The 20499-nt window shown below is 35.5% G+C and overlaps 1 protein-coding gene across 1 annotated transcript in view; it reads right to left on the reverse strand.

Annotated features, from left to right (window-relative positions):
* Positions 1–20499, reverse strand: part of LOC111044223 (liprin-alpha-1) — a 306418-nt gene that overhangs the window by 95918 nt on the left and 190001 nt on the right. Inside the window, exon 2 of the mRNA XM_039432367.1 lies at positions 7443–7544. Within this exon, the coding sequence (XP_039288301.1) occupies positions 7443–7544 (102 nt within the window). The remainder of the gene's footprint in view (positions 1–7442; positions 7545–20499) is intronic.

Raw genomic sequence — 20499 nt, forward strand, 5'->3', positions numbered from 1 at the left:
TAAAACAAGTGTTTATAAATGAATAGAGAGGATTCCACTCATTAAAAATTTATTAAATTGAACTTCAAGTTATAAATTATTATATGTCAAATGAAAAAGTAATTCAAACAGATTTGTTTGTTGGCACCAGTACGCATGTGCATGCGATTTCTCCCGACCTAACGCCATGCGATTTTACCTTTGGGGATTCATCAAGGATCGTGTGAATTTAATCGAATATCATCCCTGAATTAAGAAATCGGACTGAAGCAGCTGTTGCTACAATAAGGCCTACTGAAGACACACTTATCAACGTTTGGGAAGAGCTCGCCTATAGGCTGAATGTGTGCCGTGTGACAAATGCTTATAAGGCTCATGGTAAAACTGTTCGAGTTATACACTCATTTGACTTATAATTTACAATTGTAGGATTAATGTAATGAATATTACAAAGAGTTGAAACCCCTATATTCATTTGAAACACCCTCTCCAGAACATAATAATGATATTGTCAAGAATACTTCTAATCGTCTTAGACTCGGTTTCTAGGGTAGGATTCCTATAAAACCTATAGATTCAATGGTCCATTAGATTGAATTACTGTCCTAGAAACTGCAAATGTTCCTTTAGATGATTGTCAATAGGTAACGACCCATTAGATTGATGAGTGTCCTAGAAAACGTGCCTTAATCGATTATTTATTGAAATAAGAGAACCTGGTTTCGCAGTCGTCCTTCTCTAGTAAAGTGTTAACCAAGTCTAAAATCGTAAGGATAAAATTATAATGAACTTAAGAATCGACAACATAACACAGATATAGATGCTGTGGAACATAGAACATAGATTATATAATATACTAGCAGGGTACCCGTGCTTCGCTACGGGAATTGAATGATCAGATTATTTTTGTAAAATATTTATAACCTGAATTCTACCAAAACCGTTATAATCGTTTTTGAGATCCATCATACAAACAAAAATTGCTTGCTGAATATAACTTTAATAATAAATTAATATAGTCTCGTCACTGTCATAGAATTTTGTATCCGAAAAGGTGCTCTCCCTCGATGAAAATGTTATTCTATATGGGACCGTTTCAAGTTTCATTCAAATACATTTCTATAATACTTAGGCCTAGTTACCCAAAAATCGTTGTCAGTAAGTGTGATGATTAGTTGCGTTGCTATCACCTCAGTTTGAACGACACATTCACCTCTGTTGAAATATACATTCAACTGCGTATTTTAAAAAGCAATCAAAAGTTAGCGATGCCTTATGGTGTCACCCAGTTGCTCTTATGCACTCATCTTGACATCAGGGAATATTTATATTGAATCATGCAATGTTTTCAAATTATATTGCTAAATGTTATAACCACAGCTATAAACTTCTCTCTTCCTCTCTTTAGTTTTCAACAAACGATGGAAATTTCTGTTTCAATAAGCTGCCACTTGGATGATCAATTTTTCCTCTCAAGTTATCTCAGAGATGAGACTCAGCTCAAATTTTTGTATCACGAACCTACTATTTGCTAGGAGAATCTTATGATCTGCCCTCTATCGGTAATAAATAAAGAAATTAAGCCACAGCTTGGCATGAAAATAATTGAGTCTAATCATTTGAATTATTAATTGATGTGTTGGAAGTACTCTGTAGAATAGTAGACTAATTGCAGCGAATTTTGTGGAATATTGGGTGGGGCTTAAGAGTCGACCTCGACTTTATCCATTGGGAATTAATATTTATCGTTGACAGTTATCAAATTAGCAGTGAACATGTTATTTTTGCTTTTGTTTGATGCAATTGAAAATAGAATTCCAAATCAAGGTTTATTTGGAATTGGTTAACTCTGGTATCCATGGATCTCTTGCTTATTCTGGAATTTCTGGCATAGCCTATCGCTTAACCTGGTTTACACCTAAGTATTGACAAAATGTTGATAACTTAATCCTTATGGATTCTATTAGATTGAACGGAACTTGACTAACACATATGTTCATCAAATGTTTACATTTTGTTAATAACTTTGGTGTAAACGCAGCTCTACTCTTCGATTCACTTATTCAAAAGTGTAAAAGCAGCCAATCCACTGATTCTTTCTTCCATGGAAGTCCATTTATATATAAGAGTCCATTCATAATAATTAGTCTAACATTTAATGTGGCTGATTTCTCATGTCCCAAACTTTACTACCATAAATATTCAAGTGGGAATTTTTAAGTGGACATTTTAATGTTAATTTGAATAGAGTTCATCCAATCACTTTGATAATTGACTGCCATTAAATGATTTCTTTCTTTAATCTTAGCTTGAAACCAAAAGCTTAGGGATGAAATTTTGAATGTAAATTAACATGTAACTTAATTTAATTTCTATCTACATTGAGAGCTTTAGTATTTACTTGTGATCTATCAATATCAATACAATATTTTACTTGTGATTCATTACCTAATATGAATATCAATAGGTTTGTCTTGTGTCATGTAATGACATCAATATCGGGGACCGAGCTTCGCTCTGGAGTACGAAAGCATAAGAAATCTATTATGAGAGAAGAAATTATAATATCATTCATAGTTCATACAGAAATGTTCTATCTAATCACAATAAATTGAGATAATTTCCCAAAGGAATGCAAAAATTTCCCTCACAAAGGCCCGGTTGCACAAAAGCCGATTGAATTTTAATCCTGATAAATTTCACGTGAACCAAATCAGAGAAGACCATTTCAAAAAGATGGATCTACTGGAATTCATCAGGATTGGAAATAATCCGGCTTTTTTGCAACCGGCACTGAGTACCTGATTGAATGATTACAAAAGTTCAATAGCTGAGTCATAATTTTGACACAGTCCCACACACATGAACTCGCTCACTCACTTCCATCATCAACAGATGACAAAATAATTATTATCAGCTGTTTCTCCAAGGATGAATAATAATTATCCTTTTAATGTCCTTCAGCGAGTTTTCCCAGGGATGAGACCTAGTGCAATAGAATTTTTATATTATAAACCTACTATGCTCTGAATTTCGTGAGAACCGTTAGAGCCGTTTTCGAGAACGATGAAATACAAACATCTAAATATCTAAACATCCAAACATCTGAACATCTAAACATATAAACAGAAATTGCTCGTTTAATAGTATAGGATAAAAGCAAAAAGGACCAGTTGATGGAATATTATGTTTTTATAGTTGATTATGTTTCGATATAGTTTTTAGCTGATTTTGAAACATGAAAATATCAGGTCCAGTAGCTCAAAAGCCTGTTCAATTTCAATCATGATTAAATTCCATAAGAACTAATCAGAGCAGGGGTTTTTTAGAAGGCTTTTTTTCATAGAATGCTTCTCTGATTGGTTCTCGTGGTATTTAGTCCAGATTAGGAATTAACTGACAGGACCACTGGCTCTCTCAAGGCTATGGCTGCGTAGAAACATAGAGCAATAGAGGATCCAATACAACAGAAGCTGAAAAAATTAGTCGCATTTCTATCACCTCACAATAAACATCAATTCAACTACCATTTGTTTGGAGAGATCGATTTTATAGTTATTTGTATATCTAGAGTGAAAAGTACGACATTTTCTCCCTGAGGGAAAAGTTTGAAGCCCGAGGCGAAGCCGAGGGCAACAATTTTCCTGAGGGAGAAAAAGTATTTTTCACTCGTGATGTACACAACATTTTTCCTCCATCTACATTTTTTTATAGAAACTGCAAATAAAATCATTTTAATAACTTACGTATTGGTGACAATGTTTCCTAACAACATAACCTAAAATCTAAAACCTAGAAACCGGCCGTCTGATTGGCACTGCCGATTGCGCTATCTATCGGCTAAAGTTGTAACAATTATATCAGCTGGGTGTTTACCATAAATGGCTGACTCCAGATCACGCGGTTCAGATTTGAATTGCAGATCAAAAATATTTGTTGGCTGGTATTTTGAATAGAATAAGATATTTTAAAAATTGTATAAATTTTTATCGTCTACTAATATTAAGAATATAATATCATACAAACATATATTTCATGAGTTGATAAAATTTCTGGTTGTGGTATTGAATTCAGTTGACTCAATGACAGAAACCTCTTTATGCTTTCTCATCTGAGCTTAGACCTTCTAACCTATTATAATGTAAGTTTTTAAAATAGAGATGCTTCCCATGTTATTTAAATGGAGTCACTTTTACTTCCTAGGGAGTTTTTCTGTTTTTTACTACCGAGAGCGAAAAAGTGACACTTTAGTATTATGTTTCAGGGAGTAAAGTAAGTACTTTAGCCAGTAGGTGGAGGAGAAATTTATTTTGCTATAATCCGGTCACTTTCTGTACCTATTCTTCCAGATATTCTATGAATACTGCAATGTTTTAAAATAAGATTTCAAGTTTTAAAATAGATCCTTGCGAAGCACGGGTCCTTGCTAGTAGTTCTATATTAACATATGGTATGGAATGAAAAAAGACTAAGAAATTGTCAAAAAACCACTGATTTATAAATGATTGATAAATCAGTGGTTTTTTGACAATTTCTTAGTCTTTTTTCATTCAATATGAATAATTACCACAATATCAACTTCTCAACTACACAAAAAGTGAATATGGTATGGATATTTCAATTATAATTAAGAGATTGGAATAAGAAGAATATACATGCTAAAAGAGAACTTTTAACCCTTAAAAACCACCCTTAGAGTTAAAATATCGCCAAAAGATTTCTTAGTGAGCACCTAGCACCTATAAGGAAGCTATATTTCAAGTTTTGTTGCAATCCGTCCAGGAGTTTTCCAGAAATCGTGATCAGTGAGTCAGTGAGATAAGAATTTTATAAGTATAGAAAACATAATAATAGTATTATTGGAAATTATCGATAGTGTCAATCTATAATATTAACAAGAAACTAGTTTCACTACTATCAATATATAGTACAATAGCAAACAATGATTTTATACGGTTTCTCCAGTGTTCAATTATAGGAATTTGAGGGTTTAACTTCAATAGTTCTACCAAATATTTGAATCATACATGTTCTCTTCCAAGAATCTTTCAAACAAAAAAATTAACAAATAATATAAAATATCATAATTGAATTGAGAAAGTACACCAACATTCAAATTTTATTCAACATTAAGATTTAAGATTCCATGTGCTTCAAAATAGTGATAGGCCATCACATAAAAGCATCAGCAACAACAGTATTAGAATTTCAATTCCAAAAATAGATAATTACATATTTTGAGATTTCAATATTTGATTTCATATTGATGCCAGAAAAATCTTTAACCTTTCAAAGTATTCTATGACAAGAAAGTTTGTAGTATCATGGATTTCATTTAAGACTAGTTTTTTATTGATTTAGTTACTGTTACAAAACAAATTAGTAAAAAAATAATTTTATTGGTGTTCGATCAATAAATGGATATGTGTATAAAGCATCTAGCATTACTTACTAGAATTATCGCAAGAAAAACCATCTGGTGTGGCGCACTCACACAACTTTCCTTGCCGTTATGAAAATTGATCACCTGACGCAAGTGTATACGCGCATCTCAAGTCTACTATTCAAAGATCTGTCAGCTGGTGACAGGACAATAACGCTGGAGACACACGGAGTCTGCTATCTCTTCATAGTGAATGATTTAATAGAATCAACAGTCGCCAACAGTTTGCATTATTGAATAAACAAATTTTCTCGAATTTCAAGCTTATTTCCAATTTTAGGTGAAAATGTCACTAACATTAATTGTAGAGATTTCCATGCTCAATCTTTTCCACTTAATTTTTTTTGTTTAAATTGTATCTGAAGCCTGATAATTGGGAATCTAAAATCACACTTTGCATTGATGGGGCGGAGCTCCTGGAATTTTTACAGATATGGGACTCGTGGCAGTTGATAGAGCTTATCAATAACTATTTTATGTATGAATTTGATCAAAATCGTTGGATCCGTTTTCGAGAAAATCGCGAAAACCCCTGTTTTTGACAACATTTACGCCTTTTTAGCCGCCATCTTGAATTGGATTTGTTCGAAATTATTCGTGTCGGATCCTTATAGGGGAAGGACCCTAAGTTCCAAATTGCAAGTCATTCCGTTAATTGGGAGATGAGATATCGTGAGATATCCTGAAATTTTTACAGCTATGGGACTTGTGGCAGTTGATAGAGCTTATCGATGACTATTCCAGGTTTAACTTTAATCAAAATCGTTGGAGCCGTTTTCGAGAAAATCGCAAAAAACCCTGTTTTTGACAACATTTTCGCCATTTTAGCTGCCATCTTGAATCGCATTACCTATGGTAATAGGGCAAGGAAAGTAATAATGAGGAAGAGGGCCCACATAAATGTGGAGTCTTCAGGCACAAACTAGTTGAGACTCGGAATATTGTAAAAATCAGATAGGATAGGAAAAAAAGAAATAAAGTGTGTTTCCATGAAGTTGACAGTAAACTGAAGAAGGCGATAACAAACATGAGTGCAAAACTTCTCGACATGAAACGAACACAACCAAAACATGGTTTCTTGTGGAAACCGCAGAGATGGAAATAGGAGACGGAGAACAGGAGAAAGTAGAAACATGTACAAAAAGTAACGAGCCAGTAAGAAAAGCTTTGCTGAGTAGAAACCTAGTACGAACTGGAAGAGAGAAAAATTTAATAAAAATCCCAACAACGCTGCCAACTCTCAAGTGTGTCTCTAGAAAGGAAATTTCATGGATTTCGGCCAAACTGTAGGCCTATGTTGTGAATACCGAAAAAAGAAAACTCATGAGAGCTGCGAAATGAATTTCAATGTTTATATATTGTCAGTCTAAAAGTAATGAAAATTGATGATGATATTCTAAAGGTGCGTACATATTTACGTGCCGCGTACATAAGCAATTCACTTTTAATAAGCTGATGCCAAGCTTTTTATATCTGTATCTTACCGTTTCTGTAAAAATACAGATATAGTCAGCTGATTGAAAGTGAATTGCTCATGTTCGCGGTGCGTATATCTGTACGCACCTTTAGATGCATAAAAAGCTACGATTGAAAAATATTACGCATAGCTAGTATTAAAAAAAAGGAAATTATGATGCCGCACACTGTATAAGTGCGGGATAGGAAATACATGTTTGACCCATCAACACGTCAGAAATACTGAGCTGATTAACTTGAGATTTTGCATAAAGATTTTTGATTTACCGAGGATGGTTCAAGGCGTATTTTAATTTATTTATCAACTAATTATAATTTTAAAAAAATTATGTAAGATAAAAGGCAAATCAAATAGTTTTTCTATTGTGAATTATTATTACATTTGTTAATTCTTTTAATATCAGTATGGAACTATAAAACTAAACTCAATCTATTTGTGCTTTCAACATACCCTTGCGGAGTACGGGTAACAACAAATGCTCGTCTTATAATGAATTATAAATAAGTTGTAAATGAATAAGTGAAAATGTTATGTTCTACTTACCCTTGTATTGTTACGTTCAGCTTTCAGTTCAGATATTTCTTCATCCCTCTCCAGGATATGTTCGCGTGCTTGGTTCAGTTCTTTGGTCAGGGCTGCGAACTCCTGCAACAAACAAACCAACAATATTAAAAAATTGAAACTTATTGAAGAACATTGCAATGAATTTATACAAAATTTAATAAAAACAGCTAACGATGAACGCCAATTAATCCCAATATTCAATCTAATATGAGAATGTTATTAATTAATTATATTGAGTCGTTGGATTTTTTAATAACTGATGATTTAGTGCAATATTATTCCAAGTTTAATGTTATTCCAAACACACAGATGAGGGGATATGATGTATATTAAACGTATAATTAGAACATTCTATCAATTAACTCCATTATACAGACTTTTGATTTTGTTGATACACTAGAAAAAACGAATAGAAAATGGATGTTCCAAAGATAAAAACAGAATTGTACAGTGAAGCGCAGAATGGGAGACGAAAGCCACTTGTTTCACACATGCGATTCCGTTCGGTTCAGTTCGTTTTCTGTTCGTTTCCGACAATTGAAACGGTAATTCGGTTTGAATTCGGTTTCGGTACCGAACAGAAAGCACACAGCAACGAACATTATGTCATAAGTTTTATCAGGTTTGATTTTGTTGCCAGGGAACAAAAAACAAATAATGATACCTTTCACACACGTCCGGTTCAGTTTCTGTTTTAACCTGATAGCGAGTTGATCTCTTTCAACATAATCCATGTCAAAATCATCATATAGACAATTCAGCTGTTTTTTTTTCATCATTTTACAGAATTTGTGAAAATCTTAACGTTTTTCTATGCGTTTGAGAAGAAAATACAAACAAAACCTTGTGAGAACCTTGAATGTATGAAAGTCTCATTCGTTTTCAGCAATGAACAGAAAAGAACTGAAGCGATCAAAACCGTATACATGAGAAACAATCCTTAACGAGACACTCAATGAAAATAATTCATTGTGTAAACCGGCCAATGCCAAAAAATAATAAATTTGCATTTATCTAAGTGACCTAACAGAATTGTTGTTAGTTTATTTAGTGAATAGAACAATGGTTTCAAGATAAAATGGCACTGATATAATCAGATCTGAAGAGTCTAGGAGAAGTTTAATACAAAGTAGAATTATAGTTACCGAAATAAGGTTGCATTTATTCGAACATTTGAAAGCTACTTGACTAGGTTATAAAATATAGTAAGTTATAAAACTGATTCACTTGTTCAGCGACTCTATAAATTCAACAACCTCAACTCGTAGGAAATATACCACATATGGGATTGAATTTTCAACAAGAATGAATCAGCTCTCTAGTCCCTGGTAGAAAAATCAACACCACCTTGGTGTGATTGGATTATTAATCTTGCCTGCAATACTAGAGATGGAAATTTGCAACCGTACGGAGATGATTCACGGAAGTACATTTTACAGTGTAATTTCCGCGGCGGCAGCGAGCGAGAAAAATTATATTTTCCTTGTTGAATGAGTCGACTCCCGGCCACCATTAAATAAGCCAACATTCCGGATGTACTAATCCGACATCTCGTATGGGCTGCGACACTGCGAGTGTTGTCAAGGGAAAATCTTATACCGGCTTTGTTCATTCTTCTTCACTAGTGTGAAAGCTTTTTTCCAGGAAGAATCCAATGCAAATCTCAATGGAGTTTGCATGCAATTATGGTTTCTGACTGTCAATGTAGTACTAACAATTCATGTGAAGCAAAATTATATTGATGTTCACTCAAATGATTGACTCATTTTCATCTCACAACAATAACTATATAAATCGGTGTCCAAACCCACAATTTATCGAATAATCGGCGATAAACCATTCCACCATTTACGTTATAAGTTTTATAGATTCTATCAAGTGTATCAATATGAATATTTTTTTGAAGATTGAGAATTTTAGTTTTTCACAGAAAACACAAGCTGCAAGTGAACGCTCTGGTTGTTTTAGAAGAAAGATTTGCATAACAAAAAATAATATTTATTATGGAAGGATAAAAATCAAGTAATACGAATTAATTTTATATTCCGGATGTAAGTATAATCGTAAATGCATTTTCAAGTATCAAGTCTGGAAGTCTATGGTAGGTCAGAATGAATAATACTTAGTTTGAATTAATTTGACTGTACTAGAACTAACTGGGTCTTTGTTGAAGACGATAAACGTAAATTTTCCTAAAAAGGGAACATTTTTCTCCAAAACAATATTTTCCTTAGGTTATCCAAGACTAGAAAACCATTTAAATACTAGATTTCGCTTAGAAGATTCGACATCCCCAAAGTAATGGAATTAAAAATGTTATCAATATATTCTATTATCTGAATTCTTCGATAAGAAACTTGTGCTATTCATACATAGCACATACTTACATTTTGTACGAATAATTTTTTCCAACCGTATTACCATCAATAGTTGGTGCACATATCTGGAGGAGGTATCCAAGCCTGCTGCAATACAGAAATATTTCTCAGATTAGGATAGATACGCATTAGAGCATTGCAGCCAGAGACCCACTGATCTGATTTAGAACTGGACTCTAAGTCCACCGGTGCACAGAAAGGGAAGCAACGAGAAATACAGCTGTGGCTCCCACATAAACGGAGAAACATTCAATTCTCCGTGGAATTCAGAAATTTTGGACGTTTCTCTGGTTGCCCTTAACTCCCCCTCCCCCAGCCTCCTGACCACCATAGGCCAACTTCTCATCTCGACGCTGTTGTAAATGGAAGACGCATGCCTTCTTGCCCTTACATTTTGACTTTTTCTAGCTCTCCTGCTTTCTAGGTTTCCTCCATCTTCTTATCCTTATTTTCTTCAACTTTCTTCTCTTGGTTAATATTTTTTTGTTTTCTCACTTTTCAAACTTATTGATTTTGCCCAATATCATGCTTTGCATGATTTGCTTGTATCCTTCTCAATGCATCCATTTCCTCCTCCTCATTCTCCTCTTACTTCTATTTCTTCCTCTTCTACTTTCTTACTGTCAATTTTTTCAAATTGAAAAGCAAAAAATTGAATTCTTAGTTCATGTTTCTTTCCCATATATTACCCCGTTTTCTTCTATTGATTTATCATAACTTGTAATTTGTAATCTATTCATAGTATTTTTGAACGAATAATCTACCATCTTCCCTTAAACAACTTCTCCAAATATCTTATTCTCTCTCTTTGTCTTGCTCACATTCATCTTCCAACTTCTCCTCTTCCGTATCTTCTATTTTCTCCTTTTACATCATATTTCATCAATATGTCATTCTTTTTCCCACATCAATCCCCCTCCTCTATTTTTCATTTTCTTCCTCCACGTATTCAACTATTCATTATCTTCTTTTTCATTTCCTCCCTTCATTTCTTCCACAACTTTATATACGTTTTCATTCTACATTATTTCGTCGTTTCATTTTCCTTTCCCATTCACATGCTTTTTTCCTCAATATTCTCTCCTTCTATCTGCTCCATCATCATTCACAGCATTTGGTGTTCTCCTCTCCCACGAGTTTCGTACCAAGAAAGAGAACTGCCTTCTCACTTCTGCCTGCTCAAATCACAGAGACAACGACCTCCATCTTTCTTCAGTCCCCTATTTCCTCCAAACACATTCTTCCTTCTAACTCAACATTAATTTGGGAAGATGGTAAATTTCTCGCATTCTCTTCTTCTTCCCGGAGTAAACAGGCGTATAATCAAACTGAAGCTTATGTCTCGTATGTCGATGTTCGCTTCGTTTGATAATGCTTGTTTATTGACTGGCATCAGTCAAGGCTTTGCATCAAGAAATATCTGTAGGATCTCTTGCAGAAACTTTGAAAGTTGAGCAAGGTTGGCTGACTTCATTGTAAATGTTCTTCTATACGACACGACAATACTTCAAAAAAAATTTCTCATGATGATACTGTACTAATCTCCTTGGGATCTATAGTGATGTACACTTGAACATTTCAGCGAATTATTGGCTACTCAATCGTTTTAGTGATTCCAGTAGGAGCAGGAACAATATCAAATTCAATTATATGTTTCAGATATCAAAATGCATATGAATATAAATGAATTTATTTCCTTCTCAAATTATATATACATATAAGTAGAAATTTAATAATATTTTTTGTAAATTTTTCTGATCTCGATCCCACTAGTGTGATCAGTGATCAAGCGATATGGATGGTTCTGGTCCTCTACATAACCCATCCGCTTGTTATTTTCTAATAGAATATCACCTCCGCTTATAAAACTCAACTCGGTGACTTATTCGACATTAATAGTACAAAAAGCTCTTTACAGTCTCTTATCGCTAGCATACTGCAAAATTATTCAACCTATAAACCAGGATTCTCTATTGAGCGCATTCCCCGAGGTGACTATCGTTATCTCAGCTGTCTCTTTTTATCAACAGAAAAAGGAAGTCGTGCAGAGCTTTCAAAACTCTTCTTATCTCGTCTTGTTCACTTGATTTCCTCCACTTGGATTCCGTTCAAGAACATGGATAGGGCTTCAGGCTGCTACTACTTCTCTTCTATCTCTTCTTTTCCTTCTTCGTTCAATTCTAGAGTTACTATAGTCAGGGATAGCCTTTCTTATGCCCAAAAAGTACGTTCCACAGGCTCTTGACACAAAATTTCGTTTCTACATCATTAAATTCAAAATTCCTATTTATTATCTTCATAAATTGAGCATCTTAAATCACGTCTCGCTACCTATGAATGGGATTTGTTTTGATGAAGGTTGATTTCATGGTAAAATCGCATTTCTGTAATCCACTCCTCTTCAATATATCCAGATTACTTAGAAAGGAGAAATGTTTGGTATCTGATTCATATAAAATTTCTCCCTAAAAACTATTTTAAAAACATCAATTTTCACATTAATCGAAAGCCGTGCAGTCAGGTTCATTTCCAAATAATATCAAACTTTCATACTAACTTTATCATAAGCCGGCGACAGATCTTTTTAAAAAATGCATCCACAGACACTGCAGAGCTGCAGATTTTGGTGTGTACATTACTTCAAGCAAATGTTTCTCAATCTTCAGGAATACGGCAAGTGTTTATAATGTTCTGTTCACAAACAGAAGTTTTATCCATGAAGAACATACAAAATGCCCATGTGCTTTCAGATTTTCTATCGTAATCATAATGTTTCAATATAATAATGTTTCTATAACATACGTTTAAAAAGTTTTTTTCTGTATAATTTCCCGAAGAATTCAGCAAGATTTTCATATCTATGATCTTATTAATATTAAAAAATAGTTATTAGCGAACAGCAATCATGTTTCCAACAGTGTTCTGGCATTGTACAATTTTTGCCATGATTTCACAGATTTTCCCATTTGCATGTTTTCATTGTAAATCAAGATGACCAGAGCCTACAACAATCACATACAAAAGTCGTATAATAGTGGGTTTAATAGAGGTAAACAGGTGCCAGTATAATAGGTACACCATCAGTACCAATTGAACCTGGCCAGCATCCAAAAGTAGGGGGAGCCTACATGTTCGAACAGACGTACCGCATCTGTTTTTGACTCAGCAACGAAATATTTAATGCCAGAAACGAGGCGAGGTGTTGAGATTTATGCCGGTAGAGGGGAAATTCTAATGGATGTCGATCGTCACTCGAGTCCTCAGTCACAGATCCGGCCGATAAAGCCGTGATTTACAGAGCACAGCTGGAGGGTGACCGAATGAAACGTGTCTCTCGACCGGAAAAGAGAAGGGTCGCAAAAAGTAGAAGGTAGCCTACTGCTGGGGTCTCTGAAAACTGCCAAAAATCTTGCTGTACAGCGGCATCTTATTTCAAAGTACATTCACAGATACGGTATGTAAGGAAAACAGCGAAAACATTTTTGCTGAGTTACTTCAAAGCACATTATGAACAAATTATACAGACAGTAGATTAATCTACTAATGCATATTTCATCTAAAAATTATAATGATATATTCATTTAGGCTATTTTACAATATAGTACTATCACTCGAGAAACATAATAAAACTGAGATGCAGAACAAATTATTTTTTTGACGCTTCACTTTCTATAGAAGGGAAAACGGAGCAGAAAGAGAAGAAGGGAGAAAACAATGAGACAATGATGTTGAGCAAAGTTGTTGGCCAGAATAATCCAGCCGTGTGTGCCGGGGACCGAAGAGCCCACTGGCATAGAATAAGGAAGTTAGTCGAAGACTCGCCGTTAATAGAGTTTCCCGAATAATTTTGCATGCAGATGCTCCAAGACACACCCCCCACACCGCTTCATGACCGCCCCCACCAGTTTCCCCCCTGAGCACCCCCCTCCCATAACTGTAAACTGTATGGTGAATGCCTCCTCGCGGGAATAAGCAAGACGCGCTTTCAACGAGTACCTCTCACTACTTGGGTTCGTAGCACTCACTGCACAGTGAAACGACCAACTTTGAATGGAATCAGACGATGGCTTGCAAGTAGCAACTTGTTGCAAGATTTTACAGCACACAACTACCTAGAGAAAATTCATTCATTAATATTAGTCGAGGTTGCAAAGGAGAATTCAATAACTTTGTACTTGCTTCACCTTTCGCATGGATACACACGGCACACCACGAGATCCAGGACTATTCACGGACTACATTAAAAAGAGGGAACTGTTATAGTTTTCAACTATCCATGAGGTGAGGAGTCCTTATTGCTGGTAGGCATCTTACAGCAACTGTGTTCTAGTAAAACCTTCGATAAATTAATATTCTGAGTTAGTCTGGGATTAAAGTTGATCTTGGTTGATGCAGCCAGCAACCACGTAGTAGAAGCATTGAATATTAGTTAGTGGCTTTGCTTGTTGCTACTAACTTCGTCATCCTCATAACCTGCTATGATCCCACAACTAGATGAATTTACTCCACAGCTTTAGTACAGGCTGCTTTCGCTACTCTCCACAGAGAACGTACAATTCCCGTACATTGTATAGGTTGGAAAGATACCGTTTTACGAACAGTGTAGGCTAAATAAAAACACCTGATCTCGGTTTGAGCCCGGAAAAGTCAAGGTCAGTTGCGATACCCGTGCCGAAAGTGGTAACTTTCCTACCATTTTCAGTTTCCATTTACAGTATTTTGAATGGAAGCGTAGATTGTGCACGACGAGAGGGACCCTGGTCGTTACAGTTTTCTCGTCGTGCGCTACCTAGAAATGACAATCAAGAAAGAGTCTGATAAACTGTTTCTATTCACAACTTCTCGATCTTTTGAATAGCCCATACATGGTTTTTGGTGGAGAGGGAACTGTTGTATCATAAAGATCAACTACAGATAGTCGACAAGACTATATTTCTGCCAATTCTGTCGAATTGTCTAGTGTGTCAAGTTGTCTAGTGTGTCAAGTTGTCTAGTGTGACAAGTGGTCGAGTGTGGCAAGTATTGTTTACAAGGATATAATATCATCTGGAGCGAGATTCACAGAATACCAGCATTCCTTATCCAACCAGTAGCCCCCTGGGTTGGAGGGCTCGCTCATAAACTCTTTTATTGTAATCTTTGAGACCTGCAACCTTTAATTATAAAGACTTGGTGAAAATTATGGAAACAGCTGAATATTTTTTTACAAGAATAATTCGACAGAAGGTTTTACTGGGGATCATATTTGAAATGAAAAATTACTCTGTCGCTTCAATATATTTGACCCTCATATGACTAAAAATTCATTTTTTTTTCAAATGAGAAGAAGGTGGTCATTTGATACATGATTTCGATGAAGAGTTTATCTTGGTTGGGAGAGTAAATGACGAAAATCGCACATTGATATCTCAACCCATATCAGTTTGGTGATGTGAAAGTTGTAAATTATGTTGTATATTAACCAGCTGAAATCATGTGCCAGCGCATTGGGGACTGTCTGTGTGATCGCTCCCAAATAGCCTCAGCTGATGCTATGGATAAATGAATGAAAGTAATAACTGTAGTAATAGCATGTAATGAATTATCCAGCTGCCTAAATGATAATGCTCAAAAACTTTTTTTCTTATGCACTTTCAATGTTATTTTCATATCCTGAAAAAGGACGAAGGAGTGAGTCAATCTTGTTGTCCAACGAACTTGACCTGTAAAAAGGTTTGAAGAATACGTGTTCAAAATTTGAAGCTGATTTATCAATTCTTTCTAAAGTTATTGTAGAACATACAAACAGACGGACAACGACTTTGGCCTTTAGTAAGTTAAAAGTAAGAACTAACGGGTGTTTCAAAAAGGACGCACATCGAAGTTTGAGGGGATATATTTTGTTCCCCCAAATAACAGTTGACACTTCAGTACTCATTGTTGAACCGGCATGCACCATTTTACATTTACTAGTGCTTGTTGGTATTAATTTGTAATCTGTAGTGTCTGTGTATATTCAATTATGTTTTTTTCAAAGGATGAACGTGTGTTTATTATTGAAAGTTATTTCGCATATAAATCTTATGAACGAGCGAAAGACGAATTCAGGTTGAAATTTCCCAATTCTGCAGTACCTAATAACGCCACAATAACGCGATCCAATATGTCAATACCGTTGTCATTAACAATAGAACGTATCCAACGACAATACTGTATACGTTTCCCATGGTCAACATCCTTCAGTTCATGAACGACTCCGATGCGTTAAGGACGCAGATTCAATTTTTTAGTGGCTCTGAAAGTGGAAGATAGTGATAATCCAGCCTGTACAGATAACTTTCTAAGTGATTTCCTGGGTGAGGTAGTCAAACGTTGTTTCATATTGTCCAGTACTTGTTCTGTTAACACTGACGGTCGACCTGTGCTTTTCTGATCCTGTACACTTCCAGTCTCACGAAATTTATCGATCAGACGCGTTATTGAGGCGTTATTAGGTACTGCAGAATTGGGAAATTTCAACCTGAATTCGTCTTCATTCGTTAGTAAGATTTATATGCGAAATAACTTTCAATAATTAACACACGTTCATCCTTTGAAAAAACCATAGTTGAACATACACAGACACTACAGTATACAAATTAATACCAACAAGCAATACTAGTAATTTAAAAGTAAATACTAAGTATTACTAGTAATGTAAAATGGTGCATGCCGGTTCAACAATGAGTACTAAGTGCCAACTGTTATTTGGGGGATAAAAATATTCCCTATACAGAAAATATATTCCCTCAAACTTCGATGTGCGTCCTTTTTGAAACACCCGTTAGTTGTTAACGCTCGTTCAAAAATCAATGCCAATGAACCAATGCTGGAGTAAATCTCACAATAATACAGCTCGTAAAACACCTATGGCGCACTCGGTAGAGTACTTAACTTAGTACCATGATACATATTTAGTATTAAACTACCTAAATTGAACTGAACTGAAGCTAATATATATTTTTATCACACCATTTCAGTAGAAATATGAGAAAACGTTTGATTGTATGGTAAGAGATGATGCGATATTTCACCATAATTGGAAGAATAAGACATTGATGTTGAATAGCACTAAATTTTAAACACATATGTTAATGACAACATCAATGTCTTATTTGTTCAATTATAAAAAAAAACATTTTTGTGTGTTTTCACATAGCTTTCACCTGTAGCAGAATTAAGTGCAGCAGGCACGAGCACGACTTCATTCCATTCCTGAAGGGCAGCAGCTCGCGAAGGACCTTGGCCTCCGGTGGGCCGCCTCCGGGGGTGGAGCACACCGCCTCTAGCAGCGCCACGAGGCCTTGGTTGGCGTTGATCGGCCCCCTCCGCCCCCGCTGGTTATGCATATTGCCGCCTCCGCACTTCAATCATATCGCAACCCCCTCTTACACTATGTACTGCTAGTCCTCTGTCACTTATCATATTGCATGTCATCATAACTTTCACTAAAAGATGTATGCCCTATACTAAAAATGTTGAGTGATTTCTATCAGCTTTACTAATCATAGTTATCAACAGATAATGTTAATTGAAAAATCGTTGATTAAGAAATATTTGAAAAATATAGGTTTCTTATTTGATTGTAAAACTCTGATATCAAACATCACTCATAAAAGGGCTTCACAATTCGCATTTCACACTGGCATAAATTGTCAAGTCTCTCATAAATATAATGATATGTGTATATATTGAGCTATAAAAAGTATTAGAAATCATTAATAGATGCAAATAAATCATCGTATTTATGTCACTGGAACCTATTCATAATTCTACGGAGCTTGCCAGACAACAAAGTTTTTTCTCACTTCCAGTATAGTGTGAATGATTACATTCTAGATTAAAACTGTTCTATATAGTTTCAATTCACATGATGAATTGTTGGAATGAGGAACACAGAGCTTCATGTGTAAATTATTGATAGCGTACCAATTTTGCCAAAGTTCCATTTTAAAAGGTTTAAAAAATGGATAGCAACGATCATTTATAATACCTATATGGAAACTGTTGAATACCATCTAACCCATACATCAAAATACAACGTTTTGGTGCCATCAACTCTTTTTCCAGTTCTGGCAATAACAAAAAGGAAGACCTATATTGAACAACTAATCCTCCACCAATTTTCCCTCAGCCAATGGTTATTGAGTAGCATGAAGCAGAGGAAGGCGTCGAAAATAAGAAAAGGAAGATGCTGCGGAGGGAAATTTCAATGAGTAAAAATGTCGGATACGAGGGTTGACAACTCGCGTGGAACCAGGGAGGGAGAATGAAATTGCATTGGCTGCCGGTTGGATGGCTTCGTGAATGGACAACACACTGCAACCGAGCAAGATTACTTCTTCGATCACGGATAAAGTCGGAGGAGAAAGATAGGAGGAGGAGGAGGTGGAGGAGGAGGCGTAGGAGGTGGAGGGAGTGGAGGAGGAGCAGGAGGAGAAGAGGAGAAGGAGGAGGAGAAGCCAGGAGAAGAATGAGACGGTGCAGAGGAACTGGAACTTGAAGCAGTGGAGGAAACTCGAAAAATGAAAAAAATGAACGAACAGAACACAACGAAGTTCAGTAGGATGGGAAGAAAAGTGAAAAATGAAGAAGAGGAAAAGGAGTAGAAAGAAAAGGATATGGTTGAAGAAATAAAAGGGAAAACATGGAAGAAGTAAATAAGAAAACAGGAAAGAAATAAAAGTCAAGAGAAAACACGAAAGAAGTGAAAAAGAAACATAAGAGAAAAAAACCATTAAGGCCGTTGTCAAAAGAGAGAAGGAGTAGTTGACAATAAAGAAACTCAAATGAAGAAGCATAGAGGAAACATTGATAAAGAATTTAATTAGAAGAGAGAATACGAGTGAGAAAATGGAAAAGGTGAGGGATTGTGAAGGAGAAAGAGAAATGAGGGATAATAGGAAAGAAAAATGATGTATTGAAGGAAAGGAGGGAGTATAGGGGTATGGGAGAGAAAAACCAAAAGGAAAAGAAGAAAAAGAACAGAAAGCAATAGATGAAGAACAAGAAGTTCAGAAATTAGCGTAGCATGGAAAATGGACAGAAATATGGATAAGCAGGTAAGAAAAATACCTGGAAGACGATGCGAGAAGAGAGTAGAAGCGATTGATGGAGGAAGAAGTAGAAATCGAAAAAAAGAACTGGACGTTCAAGAAGTAAAGACGAAGAAGAAAACCCGAGAAAGACAAGAGGCAGAAGAGTTTGGAGAAGTGAAGGAAGTAGTGGAGGATCAAGAGGAATAAGAAGGGGAAGGATGAGAACAGGATTGCCGTCGTTCAGTGGACAACAATAAAGACAGATCAGACGAGGAGGAGGAGGAGGAGGAGGAGGAGTAAAGAAGAGGAGGGGAGCGTGAAAGTCATCTGTAGAATTTATACGGAACGCAATAATAAGAGGTAGAGAAGGAAAGGTCTTGCGAACGGAGCGGAAAGGAAACGGATTAGGTAAAAGAGGGTGTCACAGGAGACGAAGAGGGAATACTAATCCAACAACTTGGAAACCCCTTGGTCAGATTCTAGTTGATGTCAGTTTCACTTGTCTAATAGGTCAGCTATTTTCATTTTGCTATTAAATCTTCAATATTTACCACAGACCACAGAATGATGGAAACATAATTCAGAATAGAATTAATGCAGACTATGACTGAAACATGGATCTACTTACAATTTTATCAGAAATACTACAAGGAGGATACAAATCAGATAAATTATCTGACATAATCAAAAACTATTCGTTCAAATTGAATAGAGTTAATTCTTTTGAATTGACTATACAACACTAGGATTTATAAGATTGTGGAGAGAGAGCCAAATACTTGAGTAATGAATGTTTAAGTTTCTTGATAGTTGATCTTGGAGACATTTCCCGTAATTATTGAAGAAACACTCAACAGCCAAAGTTCATGATAAGTTGTAGGTTTCAAGAGAAACTTTACTGATGTTCTCAAATTGAACGTCTTCCTTCATTATAATCTAACAAGCAATAACAGATTTTTAATAACTTCAATTGAAAAAATAATCAGATAATTTTTAATACTGAAGAAATTACTATTAGCATTTCTAAAAAAACATGGGTAATAATGAGAATGAGGCGCGAATAAAGAAAAATTGGGTAGAGCAGGACTTTACGAGAAAAGAAATAAGTAGGACCAAACAACTTTGTTGAAAAGAGAAGGAAATCTACTTGGGTCTCCATTCTCTAAGCTCTTTATTCCACACAACCCTCGTCAACAGACCCTCACCGGTAGGACAACGATAAGCTTCCATGGATCCACACACACCGCCAAACAACTTGTTCGTTGCCTCGCTGACATATCCCAAAGCGCTCCGAATAAACTTAAAAACTTTGCTCGCCAAACTTCAAAAATAAACTCACAAAAGAGAGAATGCAGCAATACTTCCCAGACTAAGTTCAATATGTACCGTATGATAGTAGTCAACTTCCCGTTCAACTTGGTACTTGATTCAATAGGAACTTCTCTGAAATGTACGAGGAGATTATTAATTATAAGACGATGAGATTTATTCTTTGTTGAGAACAAGTAGTATTCGAATGGTATACGATATACCTATCAATAAGTTTGAAGTGGAATCAAGATCCCTTACTTGTAAGTGTATTTTGTGCATGAGTTTGGAACG

Source organism: Nilaparvata lugens, chromosome 7, assembly GCF_014356525.2.
Source record: "Nilaparvata lugens isolate BPH chromosome 7, ASM1435652v1, whole genome shotgun sequence".
Lineage (NCBI taxonomy): Eukaryota > Metazoa > Arthropoda > Insecta > Hemiptera > Delphacidae > Nilaparvata > Nilaparvata lugens.